This window comes from Pagrus pagrus, assembly GCF_965226575.1.
Source record: "Pagrus pagrus genome assembly, chromosome: 7".
Taxonomy (NCBI): Eukaryota; Metazoa; Chordata; class Actinopteri; order Spariformes; family Sparidae; genus Pagrus; species Pagrus pagrus.
The window spans coordinates 3988539-4009799 of record NC_140191.1 but is presented as its reverse complement, the minus strand read 5'-3'; the positions used below and the strand labels follow the sequence as shown (position 1 = coordinate 4009799).

Below are 21261 nucleotides of genomic sequence, written 5' to 3'. Positions count from 1 at the left end.
TAAATTCAAATGAAATAAGGTCCCATGATGGTCCATCGTCAGGGCCGTGACTTTGCCTCTCTAACTTCTAAGAAATGAGCTGCAGGAGCTTCTGAAACTATTAAGCATTTGAGATTGATTAAAACACAGTCATGGATATCTCTGCAGATTTACCATCAGCTCAGCAACAATAAATCTTATCAAAGGTGAATGGCACTGACTTGCTGATATGAGTTTTGATGATCATCTGATACATCAACTAAAACACTGAGCCGGTCCCCCAGCAGCTTTTTCGTTTAATGAATTGAAGCAGCGTCTGTGATGTGTATCAGGCTCGGTTCAGCCCGACGTCTCCTCCTCGCCTTATCTCTCCATCAGCGGAGCGGCAGGTGAACCGGCCGACAGCTTTGTCCCGGGAAGCGAGGGATTCATACGCTCGAGGTCAAGGTGCGCCGGTAATCCGGGCAGCTGTGTTACTGGGATTAAGACGAGGCCAAGGCCTTCATCCTGTCCACCTAAAACAGGTGTTACCATGACGATTACCTGAGGGGGGGAGTACTCCAGCTGCAGCACCTGCTGGAGTTAAAGACAGAGCCGGACAAAACATCCAGTACAGTTCACATGTCGCACACATACAGGTACACACAGATACTCACAATCAGCCACACAATTGGACAAACTTTGTTCCTCTTTCACTGCAGATGAGACAGTTACACTCAGGACCCACAGCTGGTAAAGATATAAGTTAAATGAGGTTAGATTTCTTTCTAAACTTAATCTTAACCTCTGAGATTTAAATTCTCTCTCTCACACAAACAGACACACACACACACACACGTCCTGGCTGCGACAGCCGCTCTCGTCTGCGGCCTGACTGATGTGGTGCTGTGGCCCCGGGGCCCCTGGAGAGCGCTAATTGAATTGGTTTCCAGAGAATACTAATGGGCCTTAATGTTGAGATAACTGATACTCAAACAACGAGTGATCATTGACAGCATGTGTTTCTGCTCCGTGATAAACATGTCACAGCTACACGGCGAGATGGTCAGCCCGTAAATTAAATCCTCCCCCCCACCCGTCCGTCCTGGCACATCCCCTGTCTTACACACACACACACACACACACACACACACACACACACACACACACACACACACACAGTATTATAGACAATGTTTATAGGTCAGGCTTTGCAGAAAAGACAAACAATTTGATAAAATTATGATAATTGAATAGACAAATACTGTCAAATAAGCCTGTTTGAAGCTGTGAGACATGAGCTTTTTAGTTCTGATTAAAGATTATGTTTTTCCTTTGCGTGGGACATGATGCTACATGATTTCAGGAAAATATTTACCTGAGATCATGGTGCAAACTTAAAACTATGACCATTTTAAGGCTAATGATTTCTCCATGGGGCTAAAGTACCAAATAAATTGTTGACAAAGTAAAACAACTGTTCCCAGTTCCTAAAAAGACTTCCTGGCTTCCTGGTAAAGAGACATTTGACACAATTCCCTATTCAATAATTACTTTATTATTATTATTTTATTAATTACCATGTTTATCCTATAATCCTTAACCTGCACCTTACTTAACTTTAACACATTAAGCAAGTGTCAAGGTTGTCACACCTTCTAGAACGTTCAATTCAAGGACTTTCCAGGATCAGTTTCTCATTTAAACTATATGATATGAGGCGTGTGCAGTGTGCCATTTACATTTATGTACATTTATATTCCACTTTGTTGTTAAATGTCACGTCATGTTGTGGTTCTCAAGCAGTTGCCACAGACAGAAACAAGAATTTCCGAAAGGATAATAAACAAAACTAACTCAGACAGCTGAGTGCAGCCTATTTTCTAACGTTATGTTTAAAAAAATGTATCAAAAAAACTTTCACTTGCACAAAATGTTAAATTCAAGCACTTTCAATGACCCATGTCTATTTTCAGAAACCTTTATAACTGATATTTTCCTTAAATTCACAAACTTTGAAGGATTTCAAGGACCCGTGGGAACCCCTACGTCTTCAAACACTTTGAAGAAGAGGTCAAAACCCAAATATCTGGTATTTCACTAAAGAAAAGTAATGTGCGCACACGTACACACACACACACACAGGATGGTGCCCGTTGCTCCACTATAACAGCGAGGAGGTAAGTTCAACAAAAATTGATTCATACTTTTGCAATTTCGTAATTACTACCCATTGTATTTCATGATTGATCAAACACACACACACACACACACACACACACACAGCCATCTTCCCACTGTCCTCTGGTTACTTTGGCATCGATGGGTTCCCTTGCTCTCCGTGCCAGAACCCTCCTCCTCCTCTGTTTCCTCAGTTCCTCGCAGCCATCTGGGAGATGTTTGTGCAGCAGAGACGACCTCGCTGCTCTGAAAGCTCAGCCCGTAAACTGTTTCACACCTCAGCCTGCTCTCTGACAGGACACACACTATTTTGGAGTCCGCTGCTTTAGATAAATAAATGATAATACTGCTTTACAACGGACACAGACCTGGTTTAATTGTTTAATTTGTTCGGTCCAGCTGTGTTTAATTAGCAGCAGGTCCCTTGAGAAACACACCCCGTGAAGCGTCTTGGATAGGTGGTGTCGTCAACCCTCAGCCACAACACTGACTCAGCCAAAAAAACCCTCTGACTCTACCCACACACTCTCACCCCGCTGCCTCTGCCATGCTGTGTTTGGTGTAAAAACAATTCCAGTGCAATCGAAAGGCTGAGCTAACTGTTTTCAATAGCTTGTCCTTCACCACCGTCCCGTCCGGTGACACCTCTGGGTTTCTGACAGACCTGACGACAACTCAGCCTCAGTTATTGTATATCGGCCGGACCCCGCCAGCCATAAATTGGCCGGGAGTTTGAGAAAATACCACCGTGAGGGCGAGGAGGAGCAGAGGGGCTTTTGGTGGGTTGGAAACTGGGGCTGATGATGAGAGATGTGGCACGCAGGGAAGGGTTTTTATCCCATGCGATGTCCACATGTGCTGGTGGTTTTTTTTCGACAGACAGAACGGGGAGGGCACAAAATGCACGGCGCTCCAACAACAACTGCTGTAGGGTGGTGTAACAATAAGCATCCCGTCAGATGTGCGTGGGCAGAAAGTCTGTGTGAACGAGGCAGTTAGATTATAGCAGGTTTGGACCAACAGTGAGAAACAGATTGGGGCAACGGAGACAGGCGGCCTTGATGAGGTCCAACTTCACATAAAGTTGATTATTGAGTTTCATTCCCAGCTCGTCAGATAGGCCTACTGAAGCTTTGGGTTGGTGGCTGGCAGAACAAAATTGAATGTATCCATGATTTGCAGAAACGTAAACGGCTCACATGTTATTATGTTAACTGGGCTGAGAGAGAGAAGAAGAGAAACTGATGCACTTTCATTAATTCAAGTATGTTAGTAGCGTCATATTTCTGGCACAAATATCAGTACTTTCTACTCAAAACAGGCTCTTTAGTTTCGATTATTTCTGTTTTGCATCCGTGCATGGCAGACGCAGCGAGACGAAACAACATAAAAGATGAAAGAAGAAGGAAACAGACAGAGAGGGAGACTGGAATGGGGAGAAAAGGCGTGTTAGTGTCTCGTATCTGCAGAGATTTTCTTATTTCTCACTTTGTTGCTGCTCGGGACGCTTTACCAACCCAAAATGTGGCTATTTGACGTCCTGGGAATGAGACTCAACAATCAACTATCTTTGTGGTGCGTTCAGGAACAGCTGGGACAAATCCTACTGATTCTACCTTTAACTTTAATAGTCTTTGAATTATATTAATATGACGTGAGCTTCAGTTAGCTTTGACCACAAATGTCGTCCAGAGGGAGACTTTTTACTGTGATACTCTGAGTACATTTCAGAGCCTGTACTCTATTACTTTTACTTGAATAAAGACTGTGTGGACTTTTGCCACCTCTGTTCATTTTCCTTGTATAACATGCTGCTGGTCAGATCTCTGCACAGACAGCTTTGACTCCATGTTCATCTTCCTCTCTTCTTTTCCTCTCTGGTGATCAGCTTTTGGCTCGTGGTACTGAGCCAGAGGAGAAAACAAACACACTTTGTCCCTGAACTTCTCATCCCTCCCCGGTTCTCTCACCCACACACACCTCCAGAACCGGCCGGCACACCCTGAGCGGGAATCAGCCTGCGATTCCCCCGGACGGGAGTTTGTTTGTGGAGTTTGAGGGAAGCTGTCATGATGTTACCACCAGATGGCAGACAGTTTTTTTCCTCCTCTTGCTCCCTCCCCTGTCCCTCTCCAAGCTAAACAGATGAGATCAACTCATCTTTCCTGATGTTCCTGTTACTGTCACCAGATAGAGAACGACACCATCCAGTTAGACACTATGGCACCCGTGTGCGTCATCTGCTAGTCTCTTCATATGACAGAAGTGTCACTTGGCATATTTTTAGGAAAATACAGTTTTCCTCTTCCCCTTGTGACTGCTGATATATCTGCAGAATCTCTTCAGTCCACAGAGGATGACATCAAGGCTGCAGCTGTAGTCAGCTGCTATCAATAAAATGAAACAGAATGACAACATATACGAGAATATGAAGGAAGAGAAGAGAATAAAACTAAATCATGAGGCCCATTTGACCCCTTTAATAATTTTACAAACTTTGGAGTCTAAAATGTTGAATTGTGGGTTTAGAGTGCAGATCTATTGTGGTCCTTTAGTGACATCTACTGGTGTTAAAATGCTGGTGGAAGTTTTATGACGCCAACGGGAGTAAGGCAGTAAGTTGTGGTTAAATTTAATTTGTGGCCTTTTTGGTACCATCTGTTCAGCCTTCACTTTGTCATTGTTGTTTGTATGCAGAGCTGCTAGTATTTAATGTTCTTTATTTGTTGTATTATCATGAACAAAGTAATTTTATAGAAATGTGTGTGAGGCAGTGATTCCTGAGGTATTACTGTGTCTCAAATTCAATTAGTGCACTGTGAGGTTTTAATTATGAAACAGGCAATATGCCACAATGAGTATCTTAGTTATGACTTAGTGACTCAAATCTCTGAGATGCATACTTTGCTTGTCTTTTCAGGGAGAAGAAGAAGAAGATGAACAGAAGAAGAGGAAGAGAAGAAGAAGAAAATAATACGAGGGAGAAGAAAAGAACAAGATAGAGAAAATAAGAAGAGAAGGAAAGAGAAGTAGAAGAAGAAGAAGAAGAAGAAGAAGAAGAGAAAACAAGAGGACGAAGAAGAAGAAGGGAAGACAAGAAGAAGAAGAAGAAGGAGAAGGAGAGAAGACAAGAAGGAGAAGGAGAAGAAGAGAAGAAAAGAAGAAGAAGAAGAAAGAGTGTGTGTTGCATAGACATATATACATACATGTATATATGTATATGTATAATTGTATATTTATACATGTATACGTGTATATGTATATATGTATATGTATACATGTATATATGTATATACGTATATGTATATATGTATACATGTATATGTATATATGTATACATGTATATATGTATATGTATGTCTGGTGTGTGTGTGGTACCCGCCACCCGTCGTTTCCATGGTGACCGTCAGAAGCTCTTTGTAGTAGCGCCTAACGTCCGGCAGGGGGCGGAGCCTGCTCAGATTTCTCCGGGTGTCTGAAGCGAGGAGCCAGTGAAGGCATCACTCAGGTAGTAAAGGGGCAGATCCGAGGACCAGATACGAGCAACTGTGGGGCTGCTGAGCTCACACACACCCTCGGGTTTTTCCACGGCTCCCCGCTGCCGAACGTCGGCTCTTCCTGGAAAACCATGGTGGCTAAAAACAGAAAGCAGACCGGGAAGAGTCCAGCGACCCAGACTGACCGCGACAAGAGCCCGCTTGTTTCGCCCCCTGGCAAAAGTAACGTTAGGCGACCAGGCAGGGAGAGCAAAGCTTTCAACAGCTCTCATTCAAACGGGCTCTCGGGCATCAGACACAAGCTTGGGCTAACTCCCTCCGCAGTCGCGAAGCTGGGAATCACTCTTCTGCTCGGTAAGTTAGGAGCGTTAGCCTGCTAGCTTCTCGACGGACCCCTAGCTAACGGCTGCTAACGATACGTACACCAGTAGCATTAGCGGGTCCGCTAAATTAAGTTATCTCCGCCGCTGATCAGTTAGCTAGCGTTAGCTCACCTTAATGCTAGCTCAGCAGTGTTAGCTACCTATTGTTGCTAATCATCCCAATCGCATCAAACTGTCTGTGTTTTTCTCTGCTTACGTGACATGTCAGTTTCCTCACGTGTTAACAGTTTGGTTTTTTTGGAAAAACTTAAAAGCGAATATTTGTTATGTTTTCTCCTTCAAAATGCACCACCCATGTTATTTACCCAAGTCTCCATCCATCGTAGTTAAACTGGCTCTGTGTTTGTAGTGTGTTTCTGCACGTCATTGCAGTTTGTCAACCATAAAGTTGGATTTGTTGTAGCAGCACTTTTCTCTTCTGTCCACAGCTGCTCTGACAGGGTATCTCCACTGGTACGTGTCTCTGTCAGCATGTTATTACTCAGACATCACTGCTGTGTTTACTTGTTGATGCTGCTCTTGGCTCACATATCTCTCCTTCTGTGATCAGGCATCATCTCACACAGCTGTTTGAGAATGACAGACATTTCTCTCACCTGTCTAATCTGGAGAAGGAAATGGCTTTTCGGACAGAGATGGTAAATACTTCACTGTTTTTTTCTTTACTTTTTCATTAGGGATGCACTAATAACACAGTTTTGAAGCTGATGCCACTATTTCCTCATGTCTCCTCGAGCTGATATTCATGTTTTTGAGGTGCAGCTCAAAACAGGTGAAGCTTAAGGCTTGTTTTCAAAGGAAGACCATAAAACTGTCAGTCTCACTTTCATTTTCATTTTCATTCATACATTTATTATCTCATTCTTTTTTGTAGTTTGTTGCAGTAACATTTCAGGGAGGGAAAAAAAAATCCCCAAACTCAGAGCCCACAGTGACGTCTTCAAATGTCTTGTTTTGTACAACCAACAGACAGAGATTCAATTTACAAGCATACAAAATGGAGAGAAGACTGATTTTTTTAATTGTAATTTTTGCCTGATAACCGACTCAGAAGAGTAATCAATTATCAAAATAATTGCATATAAATTGCTTGTAGAAAAAAGAATGTATTCTGAAAAAGGCTTTGGTATTGAACTCAGTACTTTTAAGGGTACTGTCTGAATTACGTTGGTACTGCCAAGTACCAATTCACATGAAATCAAATGGTGCCAAATTTTGCTATGGTTTTCTAATGCATCTGGGTTAGAGAGTAAGAGAAAACCCTCTTTCACTTGCTAACATCTGGCTTTTGTCTTGAACGTGGATGGATACAATCTGCATTAACTCCTGGGTCAAATGACTCTGTAGTAGTCACGGGTGTTTATCGGCTCCAGCTCTGATTGGCTCTGATGAAAACACAACATCTGGGTGGATACACCAAAGTAAAAGCATTTTCATCTGTCAGTCGGTGCAGAGTTTCAAAGAGAGACTGAGTTAAAAGATATTTAAGAAGTGACTGCCGTCAGTGGCTTCTGCGCTCATTCGCTGCCAGAGATTAAAAAGGAACACATTTTCTCACTCCTTAACACTTCTGTTATCAGTTATCTGCAAACTTTTTAAAACAAGTTTAATGTCCCCTGGATGTAGTCTGATGAGGTGTATGATCTACTGCTTTCTACTGTTCCCTGATTTACTGGCGCCTTCCTGATGACAAATGTGACACAAGGGGGGAAACAAACAAAGGCAAACTAGTCCCCTGGCGATGGGGAAGGAGTCACTCGCCTGTTTTTAAAAAACCTGCTTGTGCATGCTAATTTAGTTGTAAAAGTGGTGAGCGAGAGAGAGACACAGTGTCACCGCAGCAGCTTGGTTAAGTCACAGGAAGTCGAAAGCGTTTACTGTGTTCACTGTGTGGTTACACTTCTTCACTCCACGCAGACAGTGATTGCTTCAATATTGTGATGCAACACTCTGAAAACAAATCAACCAAGTATGTACAGTATCAGGTATATTTAAGAACAGTAAAGCAGAAGATTGTCCTAGAAATCAACTTGGGTATAAACAAGCAATATGGGGACAGCTGCTTGGGCTTAAGGAAATAATGACAGGCAACTTTCAGTAACTCACTGATGATCGAGTAATTCAGACAATGATGTTCAGATAAATGGTGATGAAACTAACTGTGATTTGCAGCCCTCATCGCCACAGAGGTGCTGTCACATTAGCCTTCTGTTCAACGCTCAGCCATGAAAAACGATGTGATGTCACAGCTCCAGTATAGGTGAATAAATATCAAGCAGCGCAATCACAAACTGAAGAGTCTGTGTGAGCGATGCTGCAGTTTGTACTCTGGTATTATGTTATTGTACAAAACAAACAAGGTGACGGCACAGCGGTATGATAATGACTTTGACATTTCCAAACACTGTGCATCTGTGTTTCTGTTTGACAACTGAGCGTATTTGCAAGGCAAAGTAGAACAAAGATAAACTCTGACCAAAGCGTTGTACAGTTCAAGACAAGAAATGCAGCCTTGAATGTGTCAGTTTTTTCCAGGCTTCAGTTGAAACCGGTGAGGAAGATAGAGCGAATATTCTCAAGTGTTATGAGCCTGTATCTTAACTCCAGTGACTCAGTATCATCTGCACATTCAGAGGAAATCATATTTCTTCTCGCAGTATTGGACTTGCTCTTCAAAACTGACATTTGTTATTCTAACAATATGCAAACTGTAGTTGCCTCTCTTATTTCTGCGGTGTCTGCTTTCAGTCATTTTTTGTCATTGTTACTGCAAAAGCAGCTGCACAAGTGCGAAATCCACAAATGTGTAATTTATTGTAGCATATGTTTACTCATCCCCATCCGTATAACCGAGTAAAAGTTTCAGATATTTATCATGCAGCTCTGTCTTCGTGCCCTCTGAAGGTGACAATGTAATCATGTGCAAACAGAATATTTTTCTTCCCTCGCCCCCTGCTGCGTGCTGCCAAATGGGCTGTGAGCCGTTACCATCTGCTGAGAGCGTATAACTCGTCGGTGTTTCTTCTGTCTGAGTTGTATGTTGTAGAGTTATATTTGGTGTCAGTCTGCTGTCTCCTTCTATCTGTTTCACTCCGTTCGCTCTCTGTCTGAGGCTGTATTCAGACCAAATCAGGCGTTGCAGCGATTAACGCAGCGTTGTGCGAGTTACATGGCCTATTTGTGTGAACGCATCCACTGCAGTAGAAAAGTCTAAAAGGTACAATAGTGTTCATTTTTGCACGTTTCTGGTGCTATTTTACTGCTTCTTTTTTTCTCATTTGTTTGTGTTATTTCAGGATGATTGGTGGTTCGGTTTCTTCTCCTAGATTCTGCTGCCATAGCAGTTTAATACTGTAACAATTACCACTTGCAGTGTAGCTGATATATATTTATTAAAGTGTGAAGCTGTGTGGCATTCCTGTGGCAGCCTAAACTTGTAATGCATGTTATCAATACTGTTGAGGAGCCTGTCTGATCAACGAAGCTACCAGCCTGAGTTGATCTACATGAACAATCAAAGTGCTACTGGCCTGATTCATCCCCACCACTCGTGGGGCACATACTGTCAGACTCACTTTCAGGTGCTCGACCTGTAAGTCACATCATTCAGTCACCGTCATTTTTGTATCTTAAGCATCTCTATCTGTGAATTATGACAATCTTAATATCATAACTCATCCTCACCTCCCCTTTCCTCAAAATGTGGCCTTCTGAATGTAAGATCACTTTCAAACGATCAGTTACTGCCAAAATCTAAACTGCTTACGAATCACTGAGTCATGGCTTACCCCTGATGACCTCCTCACTCTCACTGAAGCTACTCCCTCAGGCTGCTCTTACTCTCATCAACCAACGTTTCATGCATTAGTTGTTATTTCATCTTTAAAATCTTTGGCCTTTGTGATAGATGGCTTCCTGGCAGCCAGTCTTAAGTGTCGTCAGTATTGTTTTTTTTTCAGTTAATTTTCTGGTCTTCTTCCCCACATTGCTCCGAAATCCAACGATGTTCTCATTCTCTGAGATTTCCACACCCACATTTTCTGTCCCTCTGAAGCCATGACCTGTGATTTTATACATTTGCTTGAGTCTTTTGGTCTCCAGCCATCTGTGATTGGCTCAACCCAATGCACCATCTAATGTGAGCACAAATAACTTGTCTCTCAGCTACCTTTGACTGTGTTTGCACCGTTCAAATATAAAACATGTCAGTTCTTGACCTCACTGGGGCTTAATGATAATAACAATAATACTAGAGAATAAAGGAGAGTTTGCAGAAAGGCAGAGTGAAGGTGGAAGCGGGATATATTGCAGATCTAATTTCAAATTATGAAGGATCTCTTCGTTAAATACCAACTGGCTGCAAACATGCGAGGTCTCAATATTCCCTGATGTTATTGCCCAGAACTGCCACAACCCGCAGACACTTTTTAGTGTTTTAAACTCTGTCACCAGTATTTTGTGTGGGTTCCCCTGTGGTCTGCACCCCTGCAGCTTAAACAACTACCTGCTGTGAATGAATGGAAGAGAATACAGACTCACTGGCTCCCTTTTTCTTTGTCTTTTTTGGTCGTCCTCTCCCTGCCACTCTGCCCCGACGTTTCCCTCTCTAACTACTGTCCTATTTTGAGTTTTTCTGCATGAATTATTTCACCAAGTATATGCATCTTCTTCTGGTTCCAGGGTTTGTACTATTCCTACTACAAGACCATTATCGAGGCTCCCTCTTTCCTGGCTGGCCTCAACATGGTCATGAATGATCGGCTGACAGAGTACCCCCTGGTCATTAACACACTGAAGAGATTCAATCTGTATCCAGAGGTAATATGATGTTCATATGATTTGCAGTATGGCAGCTTTACCCATCTCAGTGTTTGCACATTATACATTTTTTGTTGCTTTTGTCAGACTTCACAATAGTCAAAAATCAGAATTATATTCAACTGGACAAGTTCCTATCACAGGACACATCAGAGCTCTAAAAATCATTTTTGTATTCCTGCAGTAGATTAAAGATTTATCTCTTGCAAACAGAGAATAAAAGATCTGCTGTGTGTTGAATCTTTATCAGCAAGAAGTTCTTCAGCTTTGCAGGAATAAATAACATATTTTTATTATAAGGTCTGAAGTGTGACGTGTAGCAGTCAAAGCATCTGGACACATTGTTTTAGGCTTTTCGCTGCTCAGTTAATTTGTGGAACATCATGGAATTAGTACCTTCATATTATAAGATGAGATCTAAATTTAGTCTTAAACTGGTTTCTCACACTCATCAGCTGTTTTTCTTTCCTGCATTCTCTAAAGCTAGTTCAGTTGTATGAGGCACTGTACTGTTGATCCGTTCACACAAAACAATGCAGGAAGGATCAACATTTTTCTGTTCAGGGAAGCTCAGTCTCATACTTCTAAAAAAAAAAGTAATGACATTCTGCCGTCTGAATCCTGTTTGTCTGTCCTCCGAAGAGATAACGGGACAGAAAGGCCCTTCAAACATGTAAATAGGCTTTGTGCTGATTCTGTCCGTCTCTGCTCCCCAGGTGGTCCTGGCCAGCTGGTACCGCATTTACACAGGCGTGATGGGCTACTTCGGTATTCCCACAAAGATGTGCTGGTCCATTAACAGAGGAGAGGGACTCACTCCTGTGGACAGCTGTGAAGGTACAGACTGTCGCCTCGGAGCTCCACTGTTTTCTACAAATACACTCATTTGTGAACACACTCCTACACAGGCAGAAGGTTGAATGACTACATTACACAGGCAGATAGTTTCACTGTAGTGACCTAGAGCTACGCTAACATTTAAAATACTCCCACCGTCTCACGCTGAATTGACTGAGTGACTCATTTTCTCACAGACTTTGATGATTTTCCTCCCGCGTGGACGGATGTCAAAATAGCCTCATGGGGAGTTGGCAGTCAAAAGAAATAGCATACATTTCACAGAGGGAAAACAGTCCTGATTCAGATGTTTTCACTTTTAGCTGAAACACTAATAAAACAAATTGCTTTTGCTCAACAGATAGCTGATGAAAGAGTTTTTTCACGTCCAATTCTCAGGTATATTTTACACATACAGATCAAAAAGAGTATAACATGAGAATAAGCTTATTAATCAGTACTGCAGTTAAGGATTATTTTTGATTAATCTTTCAAATACCTTTGTGTATTAATCTAATCTTTCTTTCTGTCAAATCTCAAAAGTTTCCAAAAACCATAGATGAGGTGCTTAAGTTGCGAGTTTTGTCAGACGAATAGTGCAAAATTCACATGTGAATTCACAAACAAGCAGCCAGTTAGCTTAGCTAAGGATTATAATATTTCCAAAATGTTGAATTATTTCTTTCTAACAAATGACTTTAGTCTCATTAAAGGGAAAGCAAAGCAGCCAAGCATCACATTTGAGAAATTAGGCAATGTGTTCATTTCTGTAAAAAGTCTTGAAAATGAAAATGGTTGCTGATTAGTTTTCCAATAGTAGATTACTTACTTTAGCAGTGTTAGCAATAAAAAGAAGAAAAAAATCGGAGGTAATATTAACAAAGCAATTCTCCCAAAATCATGTCAGGCATCTCAAGCAGAGGTATGACGGTAAGGATCTCAACTGCAGCAAAACACATAGGTGAAACAGCGGTTACAGCACAGCAAAGGAAACATGATTATCATCATTGTGCCCTGAGAAATGCTTTTAACCTATTACACACAAATGGATATCTGAGATTTGTTTGCAGGAACATTTCCACGAAGGCTAAATCTGCTGACAGTAAACAAGCAAAAACCGTTGTCAGCTTTGCTTTGTGGAGCCGTAATCTGTGTGTTTCTGTCAGTCTCATTAGAGAAGCGAGGCACCCCAGGGTCGATGTACACAGGCTGTTTTCACAGTGTTTACATAAACCTGACGCAAGCTGCCTTGCATAACTGCTTACAGAAAGTGGGAGCATTTACTGTAATTGTCAGCGAGCGCATTATTTTTGTGCGTCGCAGGATGACACATTAGAGATAGAGAGCGTGGAGTCTATATTAAATTTTCACTCTGAGCTGCTGTTCGAACAAGATCCTCTTTCTGTTTGTCCTGTGTTTTACCATCACGTCGCAGTGATGAAACAGCTCTTAGTAATTTCAACATCGCTTCCAAGTGCCTTGTTATTACTTCAGCCTGGTCAATCTGCTCTGTGTACCTGCTGCAAGTACAAAGTCTCTTTGTCAAAATTAGTCACATCTATTCAGTGTAACACGCTTAATTTAGGTCAACACATAAGCTGGTCAGGTCTCCATATGCAACACACTCTCTTACTAATTTCAGTCCAGTTGTGGTGTCATACAGAGCTGAAATTTCTGTAGATCTTTATCGGCTTCCCACGCAAACAGACATTTTGGCTTTTTTTCTGCCCTGCCCTGCAAAAACAACCTCGAGTCTGATCCAAACTGATATTGCTGAATCTCCTGTCCGATACTGATACTACGATTACAATTACTAGTAATCAAGGAGAAAGGAGCTGTTCCTCAGTCTGCTGGTCTGGCATTTGTGGGTTCTGTATCTCGTCTTTGAGGGCAGCAGAGACACCAGGCTGTCGTGAGGGAGAGGGTGGGGCCATTGATGACCTTCAGGGACTTCCCGAAGCATTGCTAGTTATACAGTTACTGCAGCCTGGGCAGCTCACGCCCTGTGCTGTGCTGTGCTGTGCTGTGCTGTGCTGTGCTGTGCGGACCACCCTCTTCAGCGCCTTAAGGGTCCTTGCCTGTACAGCGGCTGTACCAGGCAATAAAGCTGCCTGTCAACAGGCTCTTTACACTGCCCCCGGTAGAAGCTGTGGGTGGGACAATGAGAGAGACCAAGGAGTGGTGACTGCAGACAGGAGAGGGATGCTGCTTCAGATCCAAAATAGCACATTTTTAATTTATTTTATCTGAAATTGAATAAAGGAAAAGGTCAGGTTGATATTTCTCAGGATGTTATACCTTTATTGAAAGCAGACAGTAGAGAAGTAGCAGGAAATGAGGGAGAGGGAGTATATGGTTTGTGTTTTAAACCAGTAGTTTAGATTTTATCCTCCACTTTTATCACCTTTTGTTTCGCAACGTAAAATCTCTAGTTTCACATATACTAAAGTCTCTATCATAGCCAACAGCCTCTGTTGGCCATAAACTGCCTATTTGTCTGCTTGGCAGGGCACAACACACAAAGAGAATTAATTGCCAACTATTTACATAATAAATTAATCATTTCAGTCGCTTTCCAAGAAAAACATTCGCTGGTTCCAGCTTCTTATATGTGAGGATTTTCTGCTTGTCTTTGTCAATTATGATAGTAAATGAAGAGTCTGTGGGTTTTGGACTGTTGGTTGAACATAAGAAGCAGTTTGAAGACGTCACTTTGGGCTCCGGGAAATTGTCACAAGCATCTTTTTGACATTTTATTGACCAGTGATTAAACGTAGTAAACTATAGTTTAAGCCGTACTTCAATAGCCAAAAGTGTATAAGACAGCAGACAAGTTAAGTCACTTCAGTAGTGGGAGTTCAACAGTGACCATAAAAAGAGAAGTTATTCTAATTATGCTATATTGTGTTTATGTGTTAATGTGCACTATTGTACCACATTACATTACATGTTGTTTAGTTGTATATGACTTAGATGTCAAACAAAGCTCGCAGGTTACAGAATCCCCAAATACTGAGCAAAAATATAATTTTATAACATTTGTAAAAAGGAGGCACATTATGTATAAAAAAAGGGACATGTTATGACACATTTACCTCACATAGTATATATTGTTAAAGAAGTATGAAATCACAAATGGGATTACATGGCTGAAAATAAAAACAGGCCACAGAAAGCCTGCAGCAGGGGATTAAAGTATGTTGCATCCTCATTAGGAGAACAGAGCAGGGTGACTTTTATCACCTTGGCCGAGAGCTCTTGCAGATATCCTACCTGTACCTGTGCTAACTTCTAGACTGTTACAAAAGCTGAATTAGGGCACAGGTGTGTTCAGACTTACCATTTCCTCTCTCCTGTACTGGTTAGTACTATTTGGTCTTAAACTAACAGCTGTGTCTCGTTTTTTGTGGTTGTGTAGTCTTGAAAAGTGACCATGTCAGAGCCAAATAATATTCAGTAGTGTTTATGATTAATTGTGTGGCCCTAATCAGGTCACAGTCCGAATGTGAAACACTGTAGGCAGTATGAAGGAGTTTACCACTAATACTGGGCATGTGCGAGCTGTGTTGCTATGGATACACATGCTATATGCCTACTGCCTTGGTGATTGTCTGTTTGAAAGCATTGCAAACCGACCAAACTTCACACACAGACAAACAAAAAACACACAAGTATCCACTGCCTTAAAACCAGATCAGATACAGCGTCTTTCCTCGGGCTGTGAAACTCATCTATTCCTCCTCAGCACTCATTACTCAGTCACAAAACAGTTTTAATTCTCAGAATCAGACCCGGTGATGGCAATAAGAATAACTAAGGAGAAAAAGGCTTTCTTTTTGCAGATGGTCTTGTTTGCCATGTAGGTCATAAAGAGACAAGAGTTTTAAATTGAGACTGTCTCCAAACAAGTTCAATGTTCTTTCTAGTGCGTTGTTAATCATGAATCAATTATGATCAAAATGGCTGTCAAGTAATTCCTCTGTTCATCGGTGACTAATGAGCACCAGTAACGTTTCTTCAGCGCTAGCCTCCATTTGTAACTCTGTAGGCTCAGCATCTTCTCTGTTGTGTGCTGTGTTGTTGTGGATGATAGGGATGGGCGACCCGGCGTATTTCTACGTGACCTGTGTGTTCCTGCTGAACGGCGCCATGATGAGTCTGTTCTTTATTTACGGTGCCTACCTGAGGTAAGTCCACTCTTGCCTGGGGCTTTTTTCCTGTCATGCTCAGACGGGCATCGGAGAAGAGAGGATGAACTTTTTATGGTCCATTTCATCCCTCAGCAGTTAGCTGTCAGGGCCTAGGACGAAAAACAGCTTTATGGTTTCTCTTCTGTCAAATGTGGATGTGAAGCACCAGATTGAGGATGACCTTTCTAAATCGGTTGTATGCTCACTGACTCTCTAAACGTGCGTCCCCCACTTCTTTCCATTGTTCCTGTGCAGTGGCAGTCGACTGGGCGGCATCGTTACCACAATGTGTTTTTTCTTCAATCACGGCGAGGTGAGTGCACCGCCCTTATGATCAGTGTCAGAGGAGTTAGACGTTTGTTGCCTCGTACTATAAGTCTCTTTAGGTATAAGCTTCTGAAATGTGTAAAACTTAAAAAGAAAAAGCTCTCAGAAAAGCAGAGTATGGTTAAAAGGGACCCATTTCAGCCCTCAAAGGAGCTTAGAGTTGCTTTTGGCTGGCATTCAAAGCTTAGTCCCTCCACCCACCTCCTTTTCTCCTCCTTTTCAGTTTCCTTCAGAACAAATAAGAAGTCTCTATTTTTCCAGATCAATATGGCAACATTTCAGTCTCACGCTCACACACACATACACACACACACACACACACACACACACAGGTGCTCTCCACTTCCCAGCATTTTCTTTCCCATGAGTGCAGTGATATTGTATTTGTGTGTGGGTGTTTTTGGGAGGAAGCAGTGGGCTGGTAATATGGCTGCTTGTTCTGAGGTGACAAACATGTGTGAGATTGTAGTGCTAAGTGTGTTATTATGTATAAATAGTGGTGTGGGATTTTATCAAGCGGTAGAGACAGGTTCCCCTTTTACAAACCGAGAGCGTGGCAGCCAGGGAAATGAAAACCAGGGATGTCCCAATTCTTTTGGCCACGATCCCAGTCCTTTAATACCAAACATCTGTCGGTACAGGGTCGAGTCCAATACTCTTATTTCTTAAAAGACACTGCTGGTCAGTGGACACTCAAGCTACAAGAGATCAGACAGACAATACTTAATTCTGAAACGTATTTTTGTGCTGGTGATGCTCAGTATGGATAATAAAACTATTTATATACTTAACGTTGGAAGATATGCAGCGTTGGTTGAATATTTATCTGGAACACTGAAACAACGGCTCTTATTGTAGTGAATTTGGAACGTGATTTTTCACGAGCTGCTTCAACAAACTCTGAAAGGCCTGGTTCATAACTAATATGGTTAGAACAATGCATTGTATTTAAATGAAAGTTAAACCAGGAGAAATCATTAGTGTTTCTGAACGACATGCGATCCGTTAAATCATTTAACCAGAAAAGGCTCATCAATCTGTTGGAGTTAAACCAACAGAAAGTCCACTTGTGACTGTGCAGAGTGTTGGTTCTTCCCTCAGAAATGACTTTTGGTCGAGCACAGACACCAGAGAGTACACAAACCTGACAAGAGCCAAATTTAATCGTCCTGTCATCAAGTTACTCATGGACTGATCCGTAATCAGCCATAACTGATATGATTTGCCGCTGCTGCTGTTGGTTATTTTAACTCAGCGAAAGCGAAGGTCAGTGGCAGCTAAAAATAAAAAACGCTACCTGAATGTTTTCTACACTTGTCTTTGCTAACAAAAAAGAGAGCCAGAATAAAATTCACATTTGAATTTTCAATCAAACTTTCACTGACAGGATGTGAGAGCATTGTAGGACCCGACTGTCGTCAAGGAGCCTTTGCAGCAATAGCAGGCTCAGATGGAAGAAACACAGAAGGGTTTTTTTTTTTTAGCCGATTCAAATCCATAGGATCTGCTGGGGACTTCTCCCTAGACATCCTAGTAGTTTGTTGTAATATGTTAAGTATAATCATTATCAGCATTCAGATATACTGCATCTTGCTGGCAAGCAATAAAATAAAGCTTTTAACAAAAACGTCTCTCGTGGAAGAATGATGCACGGAGACATGCATTTAAGTATTGACATAGACATTTGCCAGGTGTCTCATACTAAATGTCTGCAGTTATGTACACAAGCAATGTTTGACTTGTACGTAAATAAATACAGCATTTAATGTGTGTGTGTTTGTGTTGGTGTATCAGAGTACTCGTGTGATGTGGACTCCACCCCTGAGGGAGAGCTTTGCCTATCCCTTCTTAGTCCTGCAGATGCTCCTTCTTACCTACATCCTCAGGTAAAGTCATTATCAGCCTCCCTGTCTTAAAACCACATTGAACACCTGCAGCTTTTAATGGTGCGTCAGTTTGGTTATCACTCCCGTGAATTTCTCAAGTTTTTGTTGGAAGAAAAACATAAAAAAAAACTGTGGAAAAGCATCTGATTTTCATCTCATTTTAACACCCTGTGGAATATGTGAAGTGAACAGAAGAAACACATGATCAAAAAGCTGTTTCCTTCTGACGATACAGACTAACAGTTTGTCCTGCCTGTTATATTCTCTGCTGAAGCAAAGCTAGCGTCTGTTGTCTGCCGAATTGTGCACTGACGCAGGCAGCCTGGTGAGCTAATGTACTTGTCACACAGACTAGAAATCTTCTCATTGCACATCAACTAGCGGACGCCACCTTGTGTTGTGCGAGTGCAGCCAGTAAACTGTGACTTCTTCTCCCAGCAGCTTTAAAAGGAGAATGAACTCCGTGTCGTATTTCTGAGGCTGGCTGGGTACATAACCCGCTCTTTGTAGTACACTCGGAGCGAAATTGAATGTGTGTGCTTGTGTGTGTGTGTGTGTGTGTGTGTGTGTGTGTGTGTGTCTTCTCAGCCGTCTTAATGCATCTTCCCTTATCTTCTCTACACCCACACTCTCTCACCACTCTATTTCTTTTTTTTCTCCCCTTCCTCCGTCTCTCTTCTCTCCCCAGGACACGGAGCCCGAGCAGGACAGCCATGGTCGCCCTAGGCGTCTCCAATTTGTGCTTCATGCTGCCTTGGCAGTTCGCCCAGTTTGTGCTGCTCACTCAGGTAAATAGAGAGCAAGAGAAACACTGAGAAAGAATTGGGACGAGAGCAGAAGGGGCCAGAGAGATTAGGGAGCAAATAAAGACTCGGAGAGAAACAGAGGATTCTGGCAAGGAAGATGCGCGACTGAGAGAAGGGACGGAGATACTGAAATTACAAAAGTACCTAATTTATTCATGAATCTCTCATTACATGCAGTATGAAAATATGCATATAAAATCCTCTGAATATTTGAGTGGAATAGTTGAGACTGTGAGAAGAATAGATTGTTTCAGTGACAGGGGAGTTGGGAGTGTAGGCTGGTGGATTGAACCAAGGACTACAGAACAAACAGGTCACTGCTGCCAGCTTCTGTGCTCACGAACAGTTTAGCCCACGCTGTCGGCTGCCCCCTCAGGCCACCGCTGCTTTCTGTACAGGGATTTTCACATGAAACCGGTTATTTAACAACTATAATTCCTTTTGTTTTATATTTTTAAGCTGCTAATTGAACCTGTTCGCTTCACCCACTGTATGAGTAACTCAACCTGAGGCCAAATAATGCGTATCCACCCGCACTGCTCGCTCTTCAGTGTGGATACATATACTGAAAACAGTCGAGGTCTTAAAAGTTGACAATATTACCTGAAAGTATTTGCTATTACTCATCTCTATAATATTATAATACAGCATATCTTTATTGATATTCCATACATGTACATAGCTCTGGAGTGTGCCACCAGAATAATTATGATAATGAATAATAAAAAATTGATAAAAGACATCTATATTCTCTGATTAAGTCAGCACTAGACACGTTTCATGCTTTAACTTACCATTATAAAGTTAATGTTGATTACACAGTGCGATGGCTATGGAATAATATCACCATAAGTGTTTTTACGATGCAATTTCTGTCTGCCAGCGTGCATGAAATCTCCTGGGAAAATGAGACCCGACTGGCGGTCCAGTTGTCTATTTCCACATAAGATTCATCATTTAGACTCAGAATAAGGAAAATGAATGATTAACTGGTAAATTTGTTGTTGTTTTGTTTTTATTTTTACTCTGAGCTGTGAAATGCATCATTTAAATGCAAATGCAATCAGTCAAGTTACTGTGTAATGGATTTTTTAATGATATCTTGGGGGTTGCAATTAATGTCTTTGTCAGATGGCAATAATGGAGAGATAACAGGAAATGATGAGGACAAAAAACTGGGGACTTTCCTCCAGCCAGCCTGCTTAGTTACAGACCCTAACGCAATGTGACAGTGATAACAACATTGTCTACTGGAAATGCACTATAAATGTTACCGGCCGGTTCTGCCTCCTCAGTTGTTCGAAAAGCTGCTGACAGTGGCCAGCAATGCAAGACATACTCCAAAAACTCTGTTTTAGCATATTCTGTTTCTAACCGGTCATCTGATTAATACAAACAGCTTTCTATTGAGATCAATAAAGTATTCTGTCTATATGTCTGTCTGTGTGGGTCGATGTTTTAAGCCCACACAGGTTTAAATTTCCTGGAAGTGTAGGATGAGAAAAAAACAGTTAATGGACATTAAAATCTTCTGCTTCTATCAGAAATGCATATTATTATTTGGCAGCAAAAGCCTCAACTTTCAGGTCCTAACAAGAAATTATTTGGTATTTCAGAACAGAAAACATGGACGAACTCTCTTGTTGGGTGGGGATGTGACAAGCTGGCCTCCTAGTTATCTGGCCCCTCAACTCCAGATATTAAGTGTCAATGTTTTCTATATTTTTGTATCTTTTTTCAGGTGGCGTCTCTGTTTGCTTCTTACATCCTGGGATACCTCGGCGCCTCCAAGATGCAGTCCATCCTGGTCACTCACATGGTACAGTAGACGACCTTTTTTAAAATCCTACATCAGTTAATCATTAGTGTTTCTGTTTCCAAACAGTGGCATCACTCAGTAGCTTCATGTATCACAAAATGTAGTTTAGTTTTCTGTGTGTGTGTGAGTCATATGTTGTTGCCCAGCATAAGCGAAAGTCTCCAGCTTCTGTCCTCTGAGCTGTAATGTGCTCTGCCTCGGTCCTCCTTATCTCGCTCAGCTTCTCGGCCGGAGGAATTTCATGATCCGCGAGGACAACACCAGCAGGGACAGGGATGACTTTTTTCTTTTTTTCCTTTGCAATGATGATGCTACTGAGTGCACACGAATGCCTTTTCAGCATGAAAGAGGGAGGATATGTGGGCAACTTGGTTCACCCTGCCAAGGACAAAAGTATATCTGTGTTGATGTGAGAATGTGTAAAGATGTTTGTGTTGGGGTGTGTGTGTTATTCTGGCCGGTCGTCCCTCTCCTCCACATTCTTTCTCCCTAATCCCCTCAGCATGCCAGGCTGTTAGCCAGGGACTGTGTGCTTTGCTGATAAGGAGAAGGCCCTTTG

The 21261-nt window shown here is 41.9% G+C and overlaps 1 protein-coding gene across 1 annotated transcript in view; it reads left to right on the top strand.

Moving 5' to 3' along the window:
• The first annotated feature begins 5580 nt into the window (after positions 1–5580).
• The window catches only part of dpy19l1l (dpy-19-like 1, like (H. sapiens)), a 28683-nt gene continuing 13002 nt past the window's right edge, over positions 5581–21261 (top strand). The window contains exons 1-10 of the mRNA XM_084357494.1: positions 5581–5990; positions 6448–6472; positions 6570–6657; positions 10700–10837; positions 11554–11674; positions 15768–15861; positions 16120–16177; positions 17986–18077; positions 18766–18865; positions 20625–20702. Of these exons, the coding sequence (XP_084213620.1) occupies positions 5768–5990; positions 6448–6472; positions 6570–6657; positions 10700–10837; positions 11554–11674; positions 15768–15861; positions 16120–16177; positions 17986–18077; positions 18766–18865; positions 20625–20702 (1017 nt within the window). The 5' untranslated portion in view covers positions 5581–5767. The remainder of the gene's footprint in view (positions 5991–6447; positions 6473–6569; positions 6658–10699; positions 10838–11553; positions 11675–15767; positions 15862–16119; positions 16178–17985; positions 18078–18765; positions 18866–20624; positions 20703–21261) is intronic.